A 20,234-nucleotide genomic window follows, 5' to 3' on the forward strand; every position below is an offset into this window, starting at 1 on the left:
CTTTACGGAGGAGAAACAATATTTGAGATAGTTTGTGTTCTTAAAGTTGTGGGAACAGTCTTCACCAGTTAAGGAAAATGGTGCTGAAAGAGTTTGAATTACTAGATGCCAAACTGCTTAGGTAAGACAAAGTTGTTCTTGGAAATATTTTTATTTTGTAGAAAACAGACACATTTTCATATGACTGCATCATTTCATTGTTTACTAAACTTGTGTCTGCAGTTTGTATCTGTTGAATTAGAAGCTTAAGATTTTTGTAGTACTATTGTGTTTCATTCTGATTTGACAATCTATAGTGACTTTGGATCCTTCAGATAGCTTAACAAATATTTGATGGTGTTTTAGGTAGGAGTAAAATTTATGCTTGGAAGATAAGACAACAATAAACACATGCTTTTAATTGACAGTTTTTTTTTTTTTTTTTTTTAATAAAACACAGATAGGAACACAAAAGCATAATGAAAGGTATGAGTCCCCAGTGATACAAGCAACAAATAAGAAAGTTTGCTGAAAGGCTCACTGGGTCTTGGTGGATGAGAAATGTTTAATGGAGGCTGACCGTTGAGTAAAAATCAAGTAAGTCAGGTCTGCGACAAAATTATTTTGTTTGTTTTGACTGGAAGAGATGGTTGGAAGGGAGTGTGTTAACTAGATAAAGCCCATTTCTCAGCCAAATTAACATTTTATTAACGTATACATTAAAGAAGGATTTAGTGGAGCTATGAAGTTGTAGCTTGACCCAGAAAGTGATAATCATCAAGTATGATCTATAGTGTGGATTTTCATAGTAGGTGTAGGTGTCTCAAGACCTTGTATTTCCCATCTTGCATTTCTATCAGGTATAAAAGTAGGGACCTTGTGAACAACGGACACAGGGGTTCTTGTTGTTTTTTAAAACTGGGAGAGGGAAGTCAAGTTTTCATGGCTGCTGACCTTGGTGCTGAAGTACTATTTTTCTGAGACTTAGGTTGGAATGAGTTGTGCTGTATTCTGATGGCTGGACAGCAACCACTTTAATAACAGTGTCTGGGAATTGCAAGATATTCTTGCTCACATCAGTTAGTGGTTAAGAGCATGCATTCTGGTGCTAAATTACCTTGAGTGCAAATCTTGGTCCAATCGTTTATTGTCTGTGCGAGTTCTCTGAGCCTTAGTGTTCTTGTCCTACAACTTACATATTTCAAGGGGTTGTTGTGAGAATTAAATGAATTAATCCATGCAAAGCGCTTGGAAGAGTCACTGGCACATGAACAGTATAAATAAACTTAGTTATTATTATTATCGATGTATGTTTGCCTATAGTCACACTGTGGAGAAAATCTAAGAGAAAGGCGACTGGTGGTTGTACTGTGTATTATGTTGTATATTATAATCAATTCCATGCTACTGCACACTCTCTTTTGTCAGACTAGTCAGGTTGTTTGTAAATTTCATCATAAAAGAAATGTTTATTTAACAACAGAAACTTAAGCGTAGTCTAATTGCTATATGGAATTTGTGAGAGGTGATTCCAAGGAAGACTTGTTGGAGAGATGGGTCTTGTAAAATTTTAGGCTTACAGTTTTTGTTTTCATGATTTGTACATAACATACATATTAAGTGTATGTGTATTTCATAGTATTTTAATGCCTTCATCTTTTTTCCAGTAACAAAGCGTGAAATATGAAATAAATCCCCAGTGTTTTTCAAGATTATTTTAAAGGAGTTGTAATTACCGCTCAGCACCTAGGACAGCACCCAGTGCAACACTATGTTACTGAACTCTGGCTTGAGGTTTGGGGTTTGTGTTCTGGATTCGGGGAAGAAAAGAAGAGAACATTTTTTGGGAAAGTTAACAATTCTTGTAAACACTCTAAAAGTATATGAAATGGAGGATGATTTCATGGCTTTATTTCAAAATGTTTTACACTGGCTGTAGAACCCACTTCATAAAGTAGTTTGAGTTAAAATGATCTAATATTTGTGTTTTAACTTTCAGCTTTGTGTTATTCTTGGAAAATTTCGCACCACTTGTGAATTCCTTGAACCTGGGCATTGCAAACCCACTTCTGTTGGGCCCATCTCCTTTGCACTTTGCTCAGATTAAGACTCAGTTGGCGCTTCAGCAGCTGAATGCCGTTGCCTCACATAGTTCAACACCACCTTATACTTTATTAAATCAGGCTTTCTTGAAAATAGCCATGTCGAGACCCAGGTTTAATCCACGAGGAAACTTTCCACTTCAGAGGCCACGAGCACCTAACCCTTCTGGGATGCGGCCTCCAGGACCATTTATGAGGCCTGGATCCATGGGTCTTCCAAGATTTTACCCAGCAGGGAGAGCCCGTGGAATTCCACACAGATTTGCTGGCCATGAATCTTACCAGAACATGGGACCACAGAGAATGAATGTTCAGGTAACTCAACACCGAACTGATCCAAGATTGACCAAAGAAAAATTGGATTTTCATGAAGCACAACAAAAGAAGGGGAAGCCTCATGGTAGCCGGTGGGATGATGAGCCTCATATATCTGCATCAGTGGGAGTGAAACAGAGTTCTATAACACAGGTTACAGAGCAGAGTCCTCAAGTGCAGAGCCGCTATACAAAAGAGAGTGCCTCAAGTATCTTAGCAAGTTTTGGATTATCTAATGAAGACTTAGAAGAACTTAGTCGCTATCCTGATGAACAGCTAACTCCTGAAAATATGCCATTAATTTTGAGGGATATAAGAATGCGAAAAATGGGGCGCCGATTACCTAATTTACCTTCACAGAGCAGAAATAAAGAAACACTTGGTAATGAGGCAGTTTCCAGTAATGTGATTGATTATGGGCATGCAAGCAAATATGGCTACACAGAAGATCCACTTGAAGTACGTATTTATGATCCTGAAATTCCAACAGATGAGGTCAAGAATGAATTTCGGTCACAGCAGAATATTTCTGCATCTGTTCCCACTCCAAATGTGATATGTAATTCTATGTTTCCTGTTGAAGATGTGTTTCGACAGATGGACTTCCCCAGTGAGTCCTCTAATAATCAGTCCTTTTTCCCAGTTGAGAGTGGAACTAAGATGTCAGGCTTACACATTTCAGGAGGACAGTCAGTCCTTGAACCTGTAAAATCTGTCAGTCAATCCATTAGCCAAACAGTTAACCAGACAATGAGTCAATCTCTTATTCCTCCGTCTATGAACCAGCAACCTTTTTCATCAGAATTAATTTCAGCTGTAAGCCAGCAAGAACGGATCCCACATGAACCTGTGATTAACTCATCCAGTGTACATGGATCAGGAGGAAGTAAAAAGAATTACCAGTCAGAGGCTGATATTCCCATTCAGTCACCCTTTGGGATTGTGAAAGCATCTTGGTTACCAAAGTTTTCACATGCTGATGCCCAGAAGATGAAGAGACTTCCAACTCCCTCTATGATGAATGATTATTATGCAGCATCTCCAAGAATATTTCCACATTTGTGTTCTCTGTGTAACGTAGAATGTAGTCATTTGAAGGTGAGTGTTTTTAAAGATCACTGTATAATGATAATCAGCGCCCAAATTTCCTCTAAATTTTCATATTGTGCTGATGTTAACTAGGTCTTGAGGAAATGGCAGAAATTATTTGTGATTGATTGCAACATCACCACTTAGTTATAATCGAAGTAGCCCTGGCCTAAATACTGAATTGTTAGGCTTTCTGTATTCCTGTGACTGGGCACACCACATAGTTTGTCCATGTACTTTGAACTTTCAATTAGTTCTTGCAGAAAATTCATGCAACATAAAACTTACATAACATAAACTGTGGACTTAATAAAACAATATCACGAGTCAACTTTATCTAAATAGAATCTGTTATAAAAATATAAAAAGTTGGAATAAAATATTTGTACTGCACGCTTTTAAGAAATAGTATGTTGTAGCCTTGCATGTATCTACCCGTCTTGGGCTAAAGGACAGTTAATGTTGATTCAAATACTTTCTGACTCTAGCTAGACTAGGATTTTTAGTGTTTCATGAGAAGGAGCAGCCTAAATAACTTAATCCATAGCAAAATTGAGTCAAGAGTAGTTATTTTGGGCCTAGCTGTTGGCTCACGGTGTAACATGGTAGAAATTTAGAGAAAAAATTTAAAAAGGCCTTAGTACCTCTATGGTCAGTATAATTAGAAGAAAGTATTTTATAGAGGTGCTGAAGAGCAATGTAGAATATACTCTGATAGTACAGTTGACTCTTGAACAGGTTGGGGTTTGGGGGTGCCAGCTCCTGCACAGCTGAAAATCCAACTTGACTCCCTAAAAACTACTAATAGCCTGTTGACTGGAAGCCTTAGCGACAACATTAACTAGTTGGTTAATACGTTTTGTATGTTAATATTGTGTACTGTATTTTTACAATAAAGTAATTTAGAGAAAAGATGTTAAGAAAATGATGAGAAAATACGTTTATGTGTACTGTAAAAATCTGTGTATAAATGGACCCGTGCACTTCAAACCTGTATTATTGTTCAAGGGTCAACTGTAACTGTTGGTGGATTTGTGTAGGAATTTCCCAGTATGTTTTATTTACTTACATATGTTTGGAAACCAGTGTTTCTTCTGTTCACTAATGTGATTTGTAGATTTATGTTATAAATAATCAGGAAGGAATGTATTTCCCATGGAAATAAGCTTCAATTCAAGGCCCTGTTATTGGTTGTATACTTTGAATAGGCTTAAAAACCTATAGGTGTTAATTTTCTTTTTTCTCCTTCCAGTGCTGCCCTTTTATTGTCTATGTATTACCCACTCTCCAGATTTCAGCTGATGCTTTTGTTAACTCCAGCAAAGGAAAGCAGCATTCTTTTTCATTTTAGCCAGATTTGCTGAGTTCTAATAAAATAATAGTTGCCTTTGCTATCAGGGGAGATAGCCAAGTCTTGAAAAATCTCAGAATAATTCATTGCACTTAGTTAAATAGTCTCTAAGTAGTGCTGGCCTAAATTCTGAATTGAGTAATAGGCTCTCTGTATTCCATTTGAACTTTTAACTAGTCATGATAAATCCAAGAAAGGTATTTTTTTAAAAAATATTTATTTATTCATGAGAGACAGAGAGAGAGAGAGAGGCAGAGACACAGGCAGAGGGAGGAGCCGGCTCCATGCAGGGAACCTGATGTGGGGATCACACCCTGGACCGGAGGTGGCGCTAAACCGCTGAGCCACCAGGGCTGCCCGATAGGTATCTTAAAGAACTTAAGGTTTTTATTTTGTGGAATGAAAAACATGTATGTTTATTCAATGAGTATTTACTGATTACCAGTTTCATACATGGCTCAATTAGACGCTGGGCAGAAATGAGAGCTATATAAAATGAAGACATTGGTCTTAAGCAGTTTAAACAGTCTCATTGAAGAGAAAAATTACACACCTAAGGAATTTACAGAATTAGAGGGCATCAGATGGTGTGGTGATTGCACTTGTTTGGCTCTGCTGTAGGGGAGAGAAATTTAATATTTCTATCTTCAGGCTTATATCCATTCAGACCAGCATTATCAATTTATCAATACCTGTTATGTATTTAGCAGCATGTAATTCAAAAGAAGTATAAATAATACTCACTTTGGCAGCACTTACACTAAAATTGAATGGTACAGAAGAAATTAGCATGGCCCATGTGCAAAGATGACATGAGAATTCATGATATGTTCTATATTTTTCATAATAAGTGTAGTTAACATCCATCATCTCATATAGATACTATAAAAGGAGAAAGCAAAAATTAAAAAAAGTATAAATATACTTTCTGACCTCAAAAGGCAGTAGTTGATAAGATTGAGTGACAGTGACTAACTGCATTGATTCTGAACTGGAAGGATCTGGGAGGGAAAACTTCATGGAGAAGGTTAAATATGGGTCTTGAATAATAAGTAGGTTTCAGATATACGTATGGGAGGGATGACATTTCAGGTGTCAGCAATAACAATAAGTACCAAGGGCCTTTGAAAGCTTAGCTTAGAGTTTAGACTTGAGGTGAGATGCGTTAGGAAGCTAATTAAAGTCCTTGATATGTGAAGTGACATGTTCAAAGTGTATTTTAGGGGGATAAATCTGGCAGATGTGAGCAAGGTGAATAGGAATGAGAAGTGATAACAGCAGACACCAAATACGAGGCTTCCCTAGTTACGTCAGGTGTAAGATGATGAAAGTCTAGGTTAATATGATAAAAGTAAAACTTACAAAATCATTAGAGTTCACAGAGATTGCCATTTAAAACAAAAAACACCTTTTTTTTTTTTTAAACAGAACAGCATGATGGATCTGACTAATAAATTTTTCACTACTAGATGACCACATGATAGAGATTTGTGAACATGGACTTAGATGTTACAAACTACCTCTCGTTTCTGTGTGATACATCTTGCTGCCTTGTAAATGTGCATATATATGATCTTGTAAATACTGTAGCCAATAAATGTAAATTACTGATTGCAGAGTTTTTTCTTACTAAGTGACATTTGATGCATATGTTCCCCACCGCTGAATCTTTAAAACTATAGTCTGAAAAAGGCAACAGTAGAATGTGAAATGGATTTCTAAATTGAGATTTAGACGTCATACGAGGAGCTGTGCTTGGTTTAGAAGTTAGGTCTTTTTCTCTGTTCACTATTTATTTTTAAAGATTTTATTTATTTATTCATGATAGACACACAAAGAGGCAGAGACACAGACAGAGGGAGAAGCAGGCTCCCAGCAGGGAACCCTGTGTGGGACTCCATCCCAGGACCCTGGGATCATGACCTGAGCTAAAGGCAGATACTCAACCACTGAGCCACCCAGGCATCCCTGTTCTCAGTTTAGAAGCTATCTTTCTCACTGAAATAATTCAGTTTGAGAAAATACTAATTAACGTAAAAGATTTTTGAGGTATTTGGAGGATAGAGTGAACTCTTACGTGGGTAGGTATTTTCACAGTTTGATTCTGGGCTCAAGTCTACAGTCCTTGAAGCTTCCTGCCTAGTAATTATCACTTTTTCTCTCAGGAGAGGCAGTACTGCTTTTGGACCCTTATTACCTCATCTGGATACTGTTATTAGAGAGTCTAGAAATTGGGGTGGCAAAGGTATATTTACTGAGCTTAAGCAAGTGATATCAGTCAGTGAAGTGGGCCTGTTAAACAGCACAGGATGTGTGTGTGTATGTGTATGAATGTATGTGTAGGATTGGAGAGTATGCTATCAACATCAGTTGATAGTTGCTATATAGAATATATGTCCAGTATTATTTCTTCAAGAAAAACTGGAAGTCTGGATTTGGGGGTAAAATCACTGGATTTTTAAATGATGGCAACTTATTCACAGGAAACACTTTATGATCTAAATAAATCATGCCCAACCCACTACTTGGCAGTGTGTCTCTTTGATGTAAACAATGTCCAGTTAATGTCAAAGGCATGGGTTCAGCAGTACTAGAGACTCTTAACTTCCAAACTCTGCTAGCACTCTATTTGTAGCATTGAGCGGGATATGCAGACATTTCTTTTTTGCAATCCACAATCAGCTCCACGACTTAATGAAATAGTTCAGGGTTTTTCATAACCTGTTGCTGAGTATTGCAAATAGCATGCATTTGTCTTCGGATAGTTCTTGACAAGGCAGATTCCAAGATCAGTGTCAGCTGTGGTTTTAACTGGAGACTTCTAGTTTGTAGCAATGACATACTAAAATGTTTTTGAAATGGAGATGAATAATATTTTCCTCAAGGAACATTTTAAAACAGAACTGTTGAGTAATTTCTTTTCCTATCCAAATGCTGAAAAACAATAAAACATTGAGTAATAAAAATACACATTGCTTTTAACTGTTTCACTTGGGGGATTGAATCTTTGAAAACTGTGTTGTCTTTTTTAAAACTTCTAATCAGATAATATCTTCCAGGAGCTATTTATGGGTACAGAATGTAATTTTAGGGCAGATTTATAAATGAAGAAATGTATTAAAAAGGAATTTTGTTCACTGTAAAGCTCTACATGTAAGGGATATTGTCTTTGAAATAGTGTTACTTTCCCTTAAGTCCTGAAAGTAAATTAGATTTAATCAGCAGTTTTTCATATTTTTACTAATCTTATCCTTTGTTAATATAGTGGGTACCTTGTTTGGAATGGTACTGGCCTAAGAGGTAGGATTTTTTGTTGTTGATGTTATTAGCTTGAATTTAGAGATATAAATCATTGATACTATATTTTGAAGATGCCATTTCAGATACTGTTTATAATTATTTATAGAGTTTTTGGTGTTCTGGAGTATTTTTACATGTAAGATGAATTATTTTTGGTCAGTGCTTTTATTTTTTCCAAGTTTAAATATATATTTGATTTCAAAATGAGTGTCCATGGGTATGATTTTTAAAATGTGTTTTATACTAAAATATTTCAAAATGGCATCAGTGTGGTCTGCTATTAAGTGGCTTTGTTTGGAGGCATTTTATTTTTGTGAAATATCATTGAGTAGTCAAATGTTATTTATAACTAGATTTGTTAATTTTTGAAAAAAGTATTCTGTGTCATTTTTAAAAGCATAATTTCATTAGTCAGTATGAGGAATATTCTAATTTCATCACTTTTGTCCTTTCACAATAGGATTGGATTCAGCATCAAAATACATCTACTCATATTGAGAGCTGCCGCCAGTTACGTCAACAGTAAGAACAAGTTTTTCTTTTTTATAGGTAGCAAATTTACAAAATAGTTAATGTTCAGATATGACTTTAATACCTTTACTGTGGTACTATAGAGAAAAATATTTTTAGAAAGCTATTGCCTGTTTGAAGTATTTTATAAAGTATATTTAATCTTTTTCCAAAAGGAGAGAAACAAGTATGATCTTTTCTTCTGATGCTCTCCTAATTTAATCCCAGTAGGTAGACTTTTAATATCAAAGGTTCATTTCTTGCTGGCTTGCCTTCTTTGCAGTGGTTTATTTTATAGTAGGTATAATTTCCTTCTATATGCCCCACTTGCCTAAAGGATAAATAACAAAAAGCCACCCCAAACCAAACACCAAATTAAATTTCAGGTCTAAATCTCCTGGTTTAGAGCCTATTTTAAGAATAAACCTTAGGGGCATCTGGATGGTTCATTCAGTTAAACATCTGGCCCTTGGTTTTGGCTCAGGTTGTGAGATTGAGCCCTGCCAGCCGGCTCAGGGTGGAGTCTGCTTGGGATCCTTCCCCCACCCTACTCCCCCCAACCTCCTTTCCCTGCTTGCTCGCTCACACATGCACATTCTCTATAGTAAATAAATCTTGAAAAAATAAAAGAATAAACCTTAAGTGGGAGATAAACAAGCTAGGTATGTTGGTTTCCTCAGTATTGGCTCTTCAGTTCTTCAGACTTTTGCTTTTTTAAGACAGCTATGAAGATAAAAAGTGTGACTTTAATAGGAATCTCATATATCCCTTGGAATAATGAAACTAAATTGTAGTGCCCCTTCTATCATTAAATATGATACAGTTATGTGTCAAGTTACTGGTCACTAGACTGATAGTAACATGTTTTGGGGCAAATGATTTTGTGACAGCTGTTTTGGATTTTGGTTTTGTTCTTTATGAAAACCTCAGAAAAAGTTTTTGAGATTATTCAGGATTCTTCTAGTCATAAGTGATAAACTTACCTCAAATTAATTTTTATTTTTAATTTTTATTTTATCTTTATTTTTTAAAGAATTTATTCATTTATTCATTCATTTTTTAGTTATTTTAATAAGTTAATTGTTTTTTTTATGCTGTTTTTTTTTTAAGATTATTTATTTATTTATTTATTTTTATTTATTTATGATAGTCACACACACACAGAGAGAGAGAGAGAGAGGCAGAGATACAGGCAGAGGGAGAAGCAGGCCCATGCACCGGGAGCCCGACGTGGGACTCGATCCCGGGTCACCAGGATCGCGCCCTGGGCCAAAGGCAGGCGCTAAACCGCTGCGCCACCCAGGGATCCCAGATTTTTTATTTATTTATTAGAGATGGAGAGACAGAGAGGGAGAAGCAGGCTCCATGCAGGGAGCCCGACGTAGGTCTCGATCCCGGGTCTCCAGGATCACGCCCTGGGCAGAAGACAGCGCTAAACTGCTAAGTCCGGTTCATTCATTCATTTTAGAGCCAGCAGGGCTGAGTGAGACCATGAGCAGAGGAGGAGGGAAAAGGAGAGGAAAGAATCTTAACCAGACTCTACACTGAGCATGGAGCTCAATGAGGGTCTCCGTCTCATGACCCTGAGCTCACAACCTGAGCCAAAACCAAGTCTCACACTTAACTGACTTTACCACCCAGCTGCCCCAAAGTAGTTTTTAACGTAAGGGAATTTATTAGTTTATTGAAGGAGGAAGCTTAAGGAGTGATACTAGTTTCAGGAACAGCTGAATTGATGCTGTAACAAAAATCAAAGTAGTCAGAAATATTTTTGTTTCTTGACTGTTCTGATCTCTTCTACTTTGGCCTCATGAGATCCCCGGTATACTGCCTTCACAAAGCAAAATAGCCCCCATAGTTCAGGACTTAAATGAACTGTGTAGTTAATAATTCTAGGAGTTAAAAACAAAACAAACATGTCAAAAAACCCACTTTCCTCACAACTTCTGTTTAAGTCCAAGGTTTGACTCTTTTGGTCCACTTTGAGTTAGTTGTCCATCTTGAAATCAGTTATAATAGTTGTGAGAACTAGTTGGGTACCCTACCTGTGTTGGTGTCATATGCTTGCTCCTACTGTTGAATGTGAAAATAAGCCCTACCTGAATCATAAAGACTATGAATAGAGTTGCTTCTCTATATAGACATTGTGTAGACAAGCATAGGTTATTATATGGAGATAATTTGTTATTTGAATTAGATAGGCCTAGCTGCCACTAGGAAATGGAAAATCTCTCCTAAGCCACAAATTTTCTCAGATACCCAGTGGGATGTCTGATTTTTATGAAGGTGAAGGATTTAAGTGGTAGTGAGTCATTTGCTGTAGGTAGGCATTAATGTTAATAAGATTCTAGCTATATACACTGCCATTAATTTACTAGAGCAAATGGCACATATACTTGTTAAAGCCTTCTGTGTAGATAGCCTATTTTTTTTTCATGCACTTAGGCCCTGATTTTAAAATGCTTTCTGTGCCTGCCACTGTATTATCTAGCCTACATTATTACCTTTTTCAGGTTGTATGCTCTTGAATAATTCTTTCTTGTGTTTCTCTGCACTGCAAAAAAAAAAATAATAATGATAAGAAATAGATTTGATCAGGTGCTTGGAATCATTCCATGGGAAAATATATGCTATTCCATTCTTTGTTTTTTTACATATGTTCCTTTTGTTTCTATACCTTAATCTATTTAGTTATTCACCTGCTGATGTATATTTAGCTTCTTACTCCTTTTCGTAAGGCTGATTAACTCTTCCCTCTCTCTGTCTTTGTTGGATCTTTCTGGATATGATACACAAGTAGTTGGATAACCTGAGAAAAGATACAGTGCATCAGAATTTTAGTATTAGTAATAAATAAGAATATATTCTTGTATGCTGGGCATAATTTAAGTCCTTCGCATAATTTAATTTTCAAAGCAACTTTGTGAGATGTATGTATAATGACTATTTGTAATTTTACCAGTGAGGAAACTGAGGCATAGAGAATCAACTTCTTTGCTATCTCACAGCAAATAATTGGCATAACTAGTCTTTCTTAGCCCATGGATCTTTACTCCTTTCCCCCTCTTTTCTGCTCAATAGATTATTCTGAAAAGATTCTAAGCTGTAAAAAAAAAAAAAAAAGATTCTAAGCTGTAAAAGTTGAAGGGATAGTAAACATGGATATGATAATTTTTGTTCACCAATTATTATCATTTGCCACATCTATTTTGTATTTTCATTAAACTATTTTGAACTATTTTTTTAAAATTTATTTTTAAAGATTTTATTTATTAGAGAGAGAATGAGTGAGAGAGCAAGAGCAGAGGGAGCAGCAGAGGGAGAAGACTCTCTGCCAAACAAGGAACCTGTCATGGGGCTTGATCTCAGGAACCTGAGATCTGTTATAACCACATTGAATCCCTGCTTGCCCCTCAACTACACTCCCAAACCAGAATTCAACCAAGATTCATTTATTGCAGTCTCTTAAGCTAGAACAGCCCATCTGCCTGTTTCTTCTTTTCTTACTTTACCTTTTCTTTCTTTTCTTCCTTTCTTTCATTTATTCATTCATTTTGAGAAGGATACTTTCATGTTGACTTCTTTTGAAATATCCAGGAAGGAGTTGTCTTGTAGAATGTCCCAAAAGTACATTTTGTACTTTTCTGTTTGTTTCCTTATCCATAAATACAGGTCGAACATTTTTGTCACAGAAGCTATAGGTGATGTGTATACTTAGCACATTGGGTCAGAGATACTGTCACTTAGGTCCTTGTTCTTAGCCATTATGCTATACTGCCTCTGTGAGGAGTGTCATGCTTCTGAAGCACATTTTAAACTAGTTAGGCAATGTACAGGCAGTTAAAACTCTACCTGCGGAATAGTATACATACATGCTTTATCTTTCTGCCCTGGGCAACAGAGACAAAAACATGTATTGTAGCAGTCAACCTAATGAGGATCCAAAACATTATCACCGACTCTTGAGTAAGTGTCCTCAAGCTCTTGTAAAACCATAAACTGGAGAGCTCCAGAAATTTAATAACCTCTAAGTGTTGGCAGCATATTTCTAGCATTGTGCATATGAGAAAGTTATGGCTTATTCGCATTAAGTAACTGGCTTTCAGATATATGGCCATTAAGTGTTAGCATCTACACTTAGACCTAACATTGCTTGATTCTAGAGGTCTTGGATTTAAACACTATACAACAGGACTAGAAATTTACCTTCTTAGATAGTAACACAGTAAGGAAGGATTTTAGAAGCCTAAGTGTAAATGAAGTAAAATTATCCATGTTTTGACGATTATTGATGCCAGATAGTAGATACACTGGATTAAAGTTAACCTTTTTTTTTTGGTCTTCATAGTTTGTCACCTTATAGTTAGAAGATACTTCAGGCATCATGTGTGTTCTCAAGGAAGAAGAGGGCAAGAAGCAGGAAGAATTTTCCACCGGTTTTGCACCTATGTCTCATTGTTTTGAACCTGTCACTGGCTATGTTCTAAGGAGGTTAGGAAAAAAGATATTTAGCCTTTTTAGCCTTTGTAGTAGAGGCAGAAAAGGGAAAAGGAAGTTGTGAATTGTTGAGTTAACGTGCTATAACAGTGTCTTAGACAAACAGCAACAAATAAAAACCACTTTACCGTTACTATGGTTTTGACCTGACTTTATTTTCCTGCCACATGACTTGCTGAAAGAGTTGGCTGCCTCCATTTCCTTACTTGGGTCTCCTCTTGGTTATTAAAATTGTTTTTGAGGAGCAGCTAGGTGGCTCAGTGGTTGAGCATCTGCCTTTGGCTCAGGTGGTAATCCCAGGGTCCTGGGATGGAGTCCCGCATTGCGTTCCTCGGAGGGTACCTGCTTCTCCCTCTGCCTGTGTCTCTGCCTCTCTCTGTGTGTGTCTCTCATGTTTTAAAAAATTGTTTTTGGATATCAGTTGACATAATGATTTAATTTCCAATTTTAAAATGTTTCCAAAATTTCCAATTAACCTTTATTTTTTTTATTTTTAAATTTTTTTTTAGAGGATGCACGTAAGCCAGGAATTGGGGGGAAGGGCAGAGGGAAAGGGAGAATCACCTCAGGGCTTAATCTCACGACCCTGAGATCATGACCTAGCTGAAATCGAATTGAACTTAACCAACTGAGCCATCCAGGCGTCCTCCAATTAACCTTTTAAGTTTAGATTCTCTAGAAAAGTTGAGGATGAAGCTGTCTTTTTCTTAGGCTTCTGTGATGTTACTGTTCTGTGTACTTTTTTTCTTCCTGCGATTACTACTTAATCCCTTTTATTGGTTTGTCTTTGCTTTACTCTTTAGTGTTGGTGTGCATATTCTGTCTGCAGCCCTTTTTTTCCTATAAACTATTCTGTTAATCTCACACAGTCTTTGTACTATGTTTGTGGCTTCTGCATGCCTGATTTTTAAATATCTCACTCAATCTTCGTCTTTCCCCATAATTCCAGATATTTATTTCTAATTGACTTGAAAATATTCTTGTGTTCTTTTCACTTCAGAAATGTTTATTGGTTCCCTGTTGCCTTTTACTTATGTGCAACCTTCTTACCTGATTTCAAGGACCTTCACAATTTATGACTCTGAGCTACCTTTCCAGGTTTCCCCCTCATAATTCCTTTTCATCCTTTCCATGCTACAGCCAGAGCAGTTCCTGAAATTGAACACTTGTTTTGCCTCTGAATTCTTTTATGTATCACCACTGCATGAAACCTATCCTAATTCATGCCTACAGTAGACCATTTTAAGTGCTACCTGAAAAGCAGCCTTTTTCTGCAAATTCTCCCCTGATTTCTTCCACCAGATATGTCTCTTCAAGGACTGCATGGTATAGTGTAAAGGGCACCACACACGTTACATTCTGGAATTCTGCAAAGTGCATGAACTGTCTTTGTCTTTTAACCCCTGTTTACACTTGTGTGTCATGTCCCTATTCTGTGCCTCTTAACACTTGTATGTATATTGCCTATTTTACTTAAATAAACTTTGAAGTCTTTATAAAATACTGGGAATGTGTTTCTTTTCCTTGAATTGCCTACTAGAATAATGCTTTATTGAATTAGACACTCAAAAACCATACTTCCAAGAAAATTTTCATATTTTAATATACTAATAAATTACTATGTCAACTTTGGTTTTGAACAGTCCTCCTGATGCATTGCAGGAAAGATTGAGAATTGTAATCTCATTTTAACTGTTCGTTAACACGATTTATTCTCAAAATAGGTATCCCGATTGGAATCCTGAGATCCTTCCATCAAGAAGGTAATTCTTTTGAATAGTGATTGTTGAGACCTGATTTTCTTTTAAGAGTAAACAGGTACCTTTTTTTTTTTTGAAAGATAAATTGTTTTTAATTGAGTTCCTATTTTGATCATTTTTACATTTATTTATTTGTTTATTTTTGAAAGATTTTATTCATTAGAGAGACAGAGAAAGGCAGAGACACAGGCAGAGGGAGAAGCAGGCTCCCTGCAGGGAGCCCGATGTGGGACTTCATCCCAATCCCAGGACTCCAGGATCACGCCCTGAGCCAAAGGCAGATGCTCAACTGCTGAGCCACTCTGGTGTCCCTGATAATTTTTACTTTTAAACAGCAAATAAATGCAACAATCTTTATGAATCTTTCTTTAACTATCCCAGCTTAAATGTGATAGCTTGTCTCTAAACTTCTATTTTTTTTGTTTAGTCTTTTCTGAAGATAATTGATGTTTTTGTTATTGTTTTATGTTTGTGGTCTTACGTTATAAATGCCTTGAAGGTTGGGAATGGTTTTGTTAAGGTTTGTATTCCCTAGGAGGTCCCTGTTTAACGTGTGTATATGCAAGTACAGCAGTCAAAGAAATATTTGTAGATGGCATAATCTCTCAGGAAAAATTGTTGAAAAGCATTTGTTTATGTAAACGTTTCTTAAATTTTTTATATAACTTAATACTTTATTTTAAGATTTTATTCATTTATTCATGAGAGACACAGAGAGAGAGGCAGAGACCTAGGCAGGGGGAGAAGCAGGCTCTCTCTGAGGAGCGTGATGCGGAACTCGATCCCAGGATCATGCCCTGAGCCAAAGGCAGACACGCTCAACCACTGAGCCACTCAGGTGTCCCTAACTTAATACTTTTCAATATATAGTTGGCTACATAGTGGTACAGGAGAAGCCCAGGAGATTGATGGGGAACATATTCTTCTGTATATAGCAAAACAGGGATCCAGGCAACTAGAGGGCTGAGCATCTGTTCTGATTGTTTCTTATTCATCTATAAGGGTGAATTGCATCATAACAAACAGCTTTTTGTTTTAAATACACGGTATCAGAGTTTGGTAGTGTTTATAGTCTGTTATTAAGAAGGAACTTCTGTCATTTAATATAAGTTAAATTTACGTTAAATTGCTGAATCTTGTGATTCCTCCCTTTCTTTATAGAAATGAAGGCAACAGAAAAGAAAATGAAACTCCAAGAAGACGGTCTCATTCCCCCAGTCCTAGACGTTCTAGGAGATCAAGCTCAAGTCACAGATTCCGTCGATCTCGAAGCCCAATACGTTATATATATAGACCAAGAAGTCGAAGTCCAAGAATTTGCCATCGTTTCATTTCTCGATACAGATCCAGATCTCGTTCACCATATCGAATGAGAAATCCATTTAGAGGTAGTCCAAAATGTTATCGATCAGTTAGCCCTGAAAAGACCTCACGAAGATCAGTTAGATCATCAGGTACACTTATGGTCATGAATATTAATAGACAATATAGCTAATAATAAATCTACTTATTTTGACTAAGTTTTTTAGGTTTTGTTTGAATTTTTTTATTTCTATATCTTTAATAAGTTTGAAATCATGACTTATATGCTATTGTCAAGATTTAACAAAAGTTGACATTTTGAGCTATTTATCCTAGCTCTTTTAATAAGATAGAGATGAAATATTCTATTTTATTATATTTTAGAATTTCTTTTATACATATATATATATTTTAGAATTTCTATATGAAATTGACCCACATCCCAACCTCTGGTCCATTCTCCTTCCTTTTATTAAGTGTCAAAAGAAACATGGGTATCTGTCTACCCAAAATCAAATTTAAAAACCATGGATATGTCAGCATCTTAGTTTGCCCATGAATTAAAGATTTTTGAAATTTCTCATGTTTTCAACCTGTGTCTTAAGACTGGTTCAGTGACATTTCTAGAAATAGCTCATATATGTGTCCTCAGATCTATTTAGAGGTCTTCAAGGTCTTTCCTTTTCCAACTATTATATCTGTGAAGCTGGATTTTCTTTGTACATTTCAGCAAAACAATGTATCCATCAGATTGGATGCCAAAGCAGAGATGAGAATTCAGGGGTTTTTTGTTTTGTTTTAAGATTTTAATTATTCATGAGAGAGAGAGAGCAGAGACACAGGCAGAGGGAGAAGCAGGTTCTGTGCAGGGAGCCTGATATGGGACTCGATCCTGGGCCCCCAGGACTACTCCCTGAGCCAAAGGCAGCCCCTCAACCACTGAGCCACCCAGGCCACCCGAGAATTCAGGTTTTAAGCCCAACATGAAAGTGTGTGGGAAAGTGTTGTGGTGCTACTCATCTAATTTCTTGTTTCTTTTGGGAATTAAAATGGTTTTTCATAAAAATGTTATTTTATGCTAACACATGAATTTATTATTATTAAATGAATTAAATATTTTTATTTTTTATTTTTTTTATTTCTTTTAAGATTTTATTTATTCATGATAGTCACACAGAGAGACAGAGAGGCAGAGACACAGGCAGAGGGAGAAGCAGGCTCCATGCAGGGAGCCTGACGTGGGAGTCGATCCCGGGTCTCCAGGATCGGGCCCCGGGCCAAAGGCAGGCGCCAAACCGCTGCCTGGGATCAGGACCCAGGGATCCCTGAATTAAATATTTTTAAAATTCTATTTCAATTTCTTATATAGTAGATACTGATAAATTTAACACAAAAACTCTTTGGAGCCCTCAGGAAAAAAAAGAAATATGAATTCTTTTTTTTTTTTTAAGATTTTTTTGTTTTTTTTAAGACTTATTTATTCATGAGAGACCCAGCGAGAGAGAGAGAGAGAGAGAGAGAGAGAGAGAGAGAGAGAGAGAGAGAGAGAGGGGCAGAGACCCAGGCAGAGGGAGAAGCAGTTTTCCTGCAAGGAGCCCGATATGGGACTCAATCCCGGATCCCGGGATCACGCCCTGAGCCGGAGGCAGACGCTCAACCACTGAGCCACCAAGGTGTCCCTGGAGTTCTCAATTTTTGAAAGTGAGGAGGGATATTGAAATCAAAAGTTTGAGGACTACTGGTGTAGATTGGCTCATGAGTGAAGAATTGAAGATTAAGAATTGTTTTGTGTTTATTTGCTTCCTGTCTGGTCTGACAGCAGCTCTGTGTGATAAATACTTGGGCAGTTGAGTTTTTTGTTTTTTTGTTTGTTTTTTTAAATAATGTGATGAGATGGTGGTGTTCATCATACATTCTTTTCAGTTGAAGTTGTTTTTATGTCCTTTTTACTAGATAGAAAAAAAGCATTCGAAGATGTAGTACAACGACCTGGGCATGTTTCAGAATTCAATAAACAGAAACATCTTGAAATAGTTGATAAAGGACACTCACCAGCACTGAAGCCTAAAACTAGCAGTGGATCAAAGCCATCAGTTAAATCTACAAACTCTATAAAGAGTGATTCAAGTTTAGTGGGACATTCTACTCGTTACAAAGCCAAGAATATTGAAGATGACACCTTACCAGAATGTAAACCAGTGTCTGAAAAAGCAGTTTCTCTCCAGCGTAAGGTTAGTAGTTCTTTAATTTGTTAGTGCATGTAGATACTTGTGTCATTTTGAAACCGAAAAGTTGTTTGGATTTTTTATTTTCATATTTCTTTTTTTTCATATTTCAAAAGTTTAAAATCATGACTTACTAAACCATGTTGATACAGAATATTTTATTGGTTGCTCCTATGAATTTAGTAAAAGCCCATTAATTCCAAATCTTGTAGCTTACAAATCATAGAGGTTTGGCATTTGATGTATCAAAAGTGAGAACATTTTGATGGTTGGGTATTTTAAGCTAACCACACAAGAGGTGGTTGTGATGAATTTTGATATCTGGTAGGGGAAGTGAGTATAATCACCAGCCAACATTAATGAGCTTTTGTAATCTTTTGTCAGTAAGCTGTAAAAGTCTTTACTGAGAATTGATCATTTTTAGCCTATTTTTTACTTTTTTGCAGTACAGTTCAGAAGTCAAAAACTCTGTTGCCCAGTGTAGAATAGCCTATTTTCTGGTACTGATTTATTGGTGTATTTTGACTGTAACGTGCTAGTTAAAAAATTGGTGTATTATTATATATATTAATTACATTACTGATACAGTAAATAGTATATGAAGCATCCGGAGAACAAATGTTAGAGTAATTGCCAGTGTTAAGCCAGATTGTCAGATGGTTATGTGATATTAACAAGTCTTCAGGTATTTGGGTATACATTACTCGTAACGTTGTCTAAATATTTTCAACAATTCTAATTCCTTGCCTTTAAAGAGGTTATATTTAGAAGGATGCACTTAAAATAATCAACCTGTAATTACACCATTTTGAAGAGTGTTAGGAAGAACTTTTAGTACAGGGAAAATTTTGAAGAGGCTAAATTTATCTATAGTGTTCTTTTCATTTTGTTTCAAGACTTCTAGATGGTGACAGTGGAACTTTTTAAGTTTTTTAAAGTCAGTTTTAAATATAGGTGATAAATTTGATATTACAGGGTATTCAGATTTTATGCATATTATATATGAATCTTTTAAAAATGCTAAACCTATCTAGATACCGTTTCAGCTATTAAAACACAAAGTGAAAAAAAATATAGTTTCATCCTCCTTAATGATGGGCCATGTAGATTCATGTAGAAAAATATTCTACAGCAGTTTTGGAACATTCCCTAGGTCTTGTTTGTTACAAAATGCTTCTAAACAGAAAAGAGCACCTGTGATTGAGTTACCTATAAGCTTTTAGGTGGTAATATATAAAACATATTTTTTACTACCTTGACATTTAAATTTTTCTTTTAAATTGTGCTAAAATATTTAGAAAAGTCTTTAAAGGACTTAGGTTAATGGTAGAAGAAATTATATTGAGATTTATTGTTGTACTTAATGGCTTAATTTGGTTTAAATTTTCTTTCATTCAAAAATAGATTCGGAAAGACCAGTCTTTACATTATGGTTCAGTTCTTCTTGTATCTGAATTACCAGAGGATGGCTGTACTGAAGAAGATATTAGAAAAATATTTCAACCATTTGGAAAAGTTAATGATGTCCTCATTGTTCCATATAGAAAAGAAGTGAGTCATTCACTCTGTTCCAAAAATACATACAAAGTTACTACATTATAAAATCTGGTTATTACTTTATAAAGATCTTTTAGCAGCTTTTACTACATATATAATTGTTAATTGAGAGTTAATGTTGTAAGTGCTTAGATTCCAGTGAACAGCGTTCCCAAATACCGTTTTATATTCTTTAGAACAGGAATTGGCATACTTTTTCTGTAAAGGGCCAGATAGTAAATATTTTAGGCTTTGTATGCCATAGGAT

At 36.0% G+C, this 20,234-nt stretch overlaps 1 protein-coding gene and 1 non-coding gene across 8 annotated transcripts in view; both read left to right on the forward strand.

Annotated features, from left to right (window-relative positions):
• ZNF638 (zinc finger protein 638) overlaps nucleotides 1-20,234 on the forward strand; it is a 79,827-nt gene that overhangs the window by 11,896 nt on the left and 47,697 nt on the right. For 5 of the 7 annotated variants that reach the window (XM_041754719.1, XM_041754717.1, XM_041754714.1 and 2 more), the window contains exons 2-7: nucleotides 1,979-3,494; nucleotides 8,597-8,658; nucleotides 14,868-14,906; nucleotides 16,065-16,357; nucleotides 18,159-18,436; nucleotides 19,835-19,981. In XM_041754719.1, the coding sequence (XP_041610653.1) occupies nucleotides 2,181-3,494; nucleotides 8,597-8,658; nucleotides 14,868-14,906; nucleotides 16,065-16,357; nucleotides 18,159-18,436; nucleotides 19,835-19,981 (2,133 nt within the window). In that variant the 5' untranslated portion in view covers nucleotides 1,979-2,180. The remainder of the gene's footprint in view (nucleotides 1-1,978; nucleotides 3,495-8,596; nucleotides 8,659-14,867; nucleotides 14,907-16,064; nucleotides 16,358-18,158; nucleotides 18,437-19,834; nucleotides 19,982-20,234) is intronic. The other 2 variants (XM_041754716.1, XM_041754715.1) reach the window with 2 other exon arrangements.
• LOC121492256 lies at nucleotides 5,573-5,678 on the forward strand. The gene has a single exon (XR_005988165.1). It is a non-coding gene; the product is annotated as a U6 spliceosomal RNA (small nuclear RNA).

Source organism: Vulpes lagopus, chromosome 5 (assembly GCF_018345385.1).
Source record: "Vulpes lagopus strain Blue_001 chromosome 5, ASM1834538v1, whole genome shotgun sequence".
Taxonomy (NCBI): Eukaryota; Metazoa; Chordata; class Mammalia; order Carnivora; family Canidae; genus Vulpes; species Vulpes lagopus.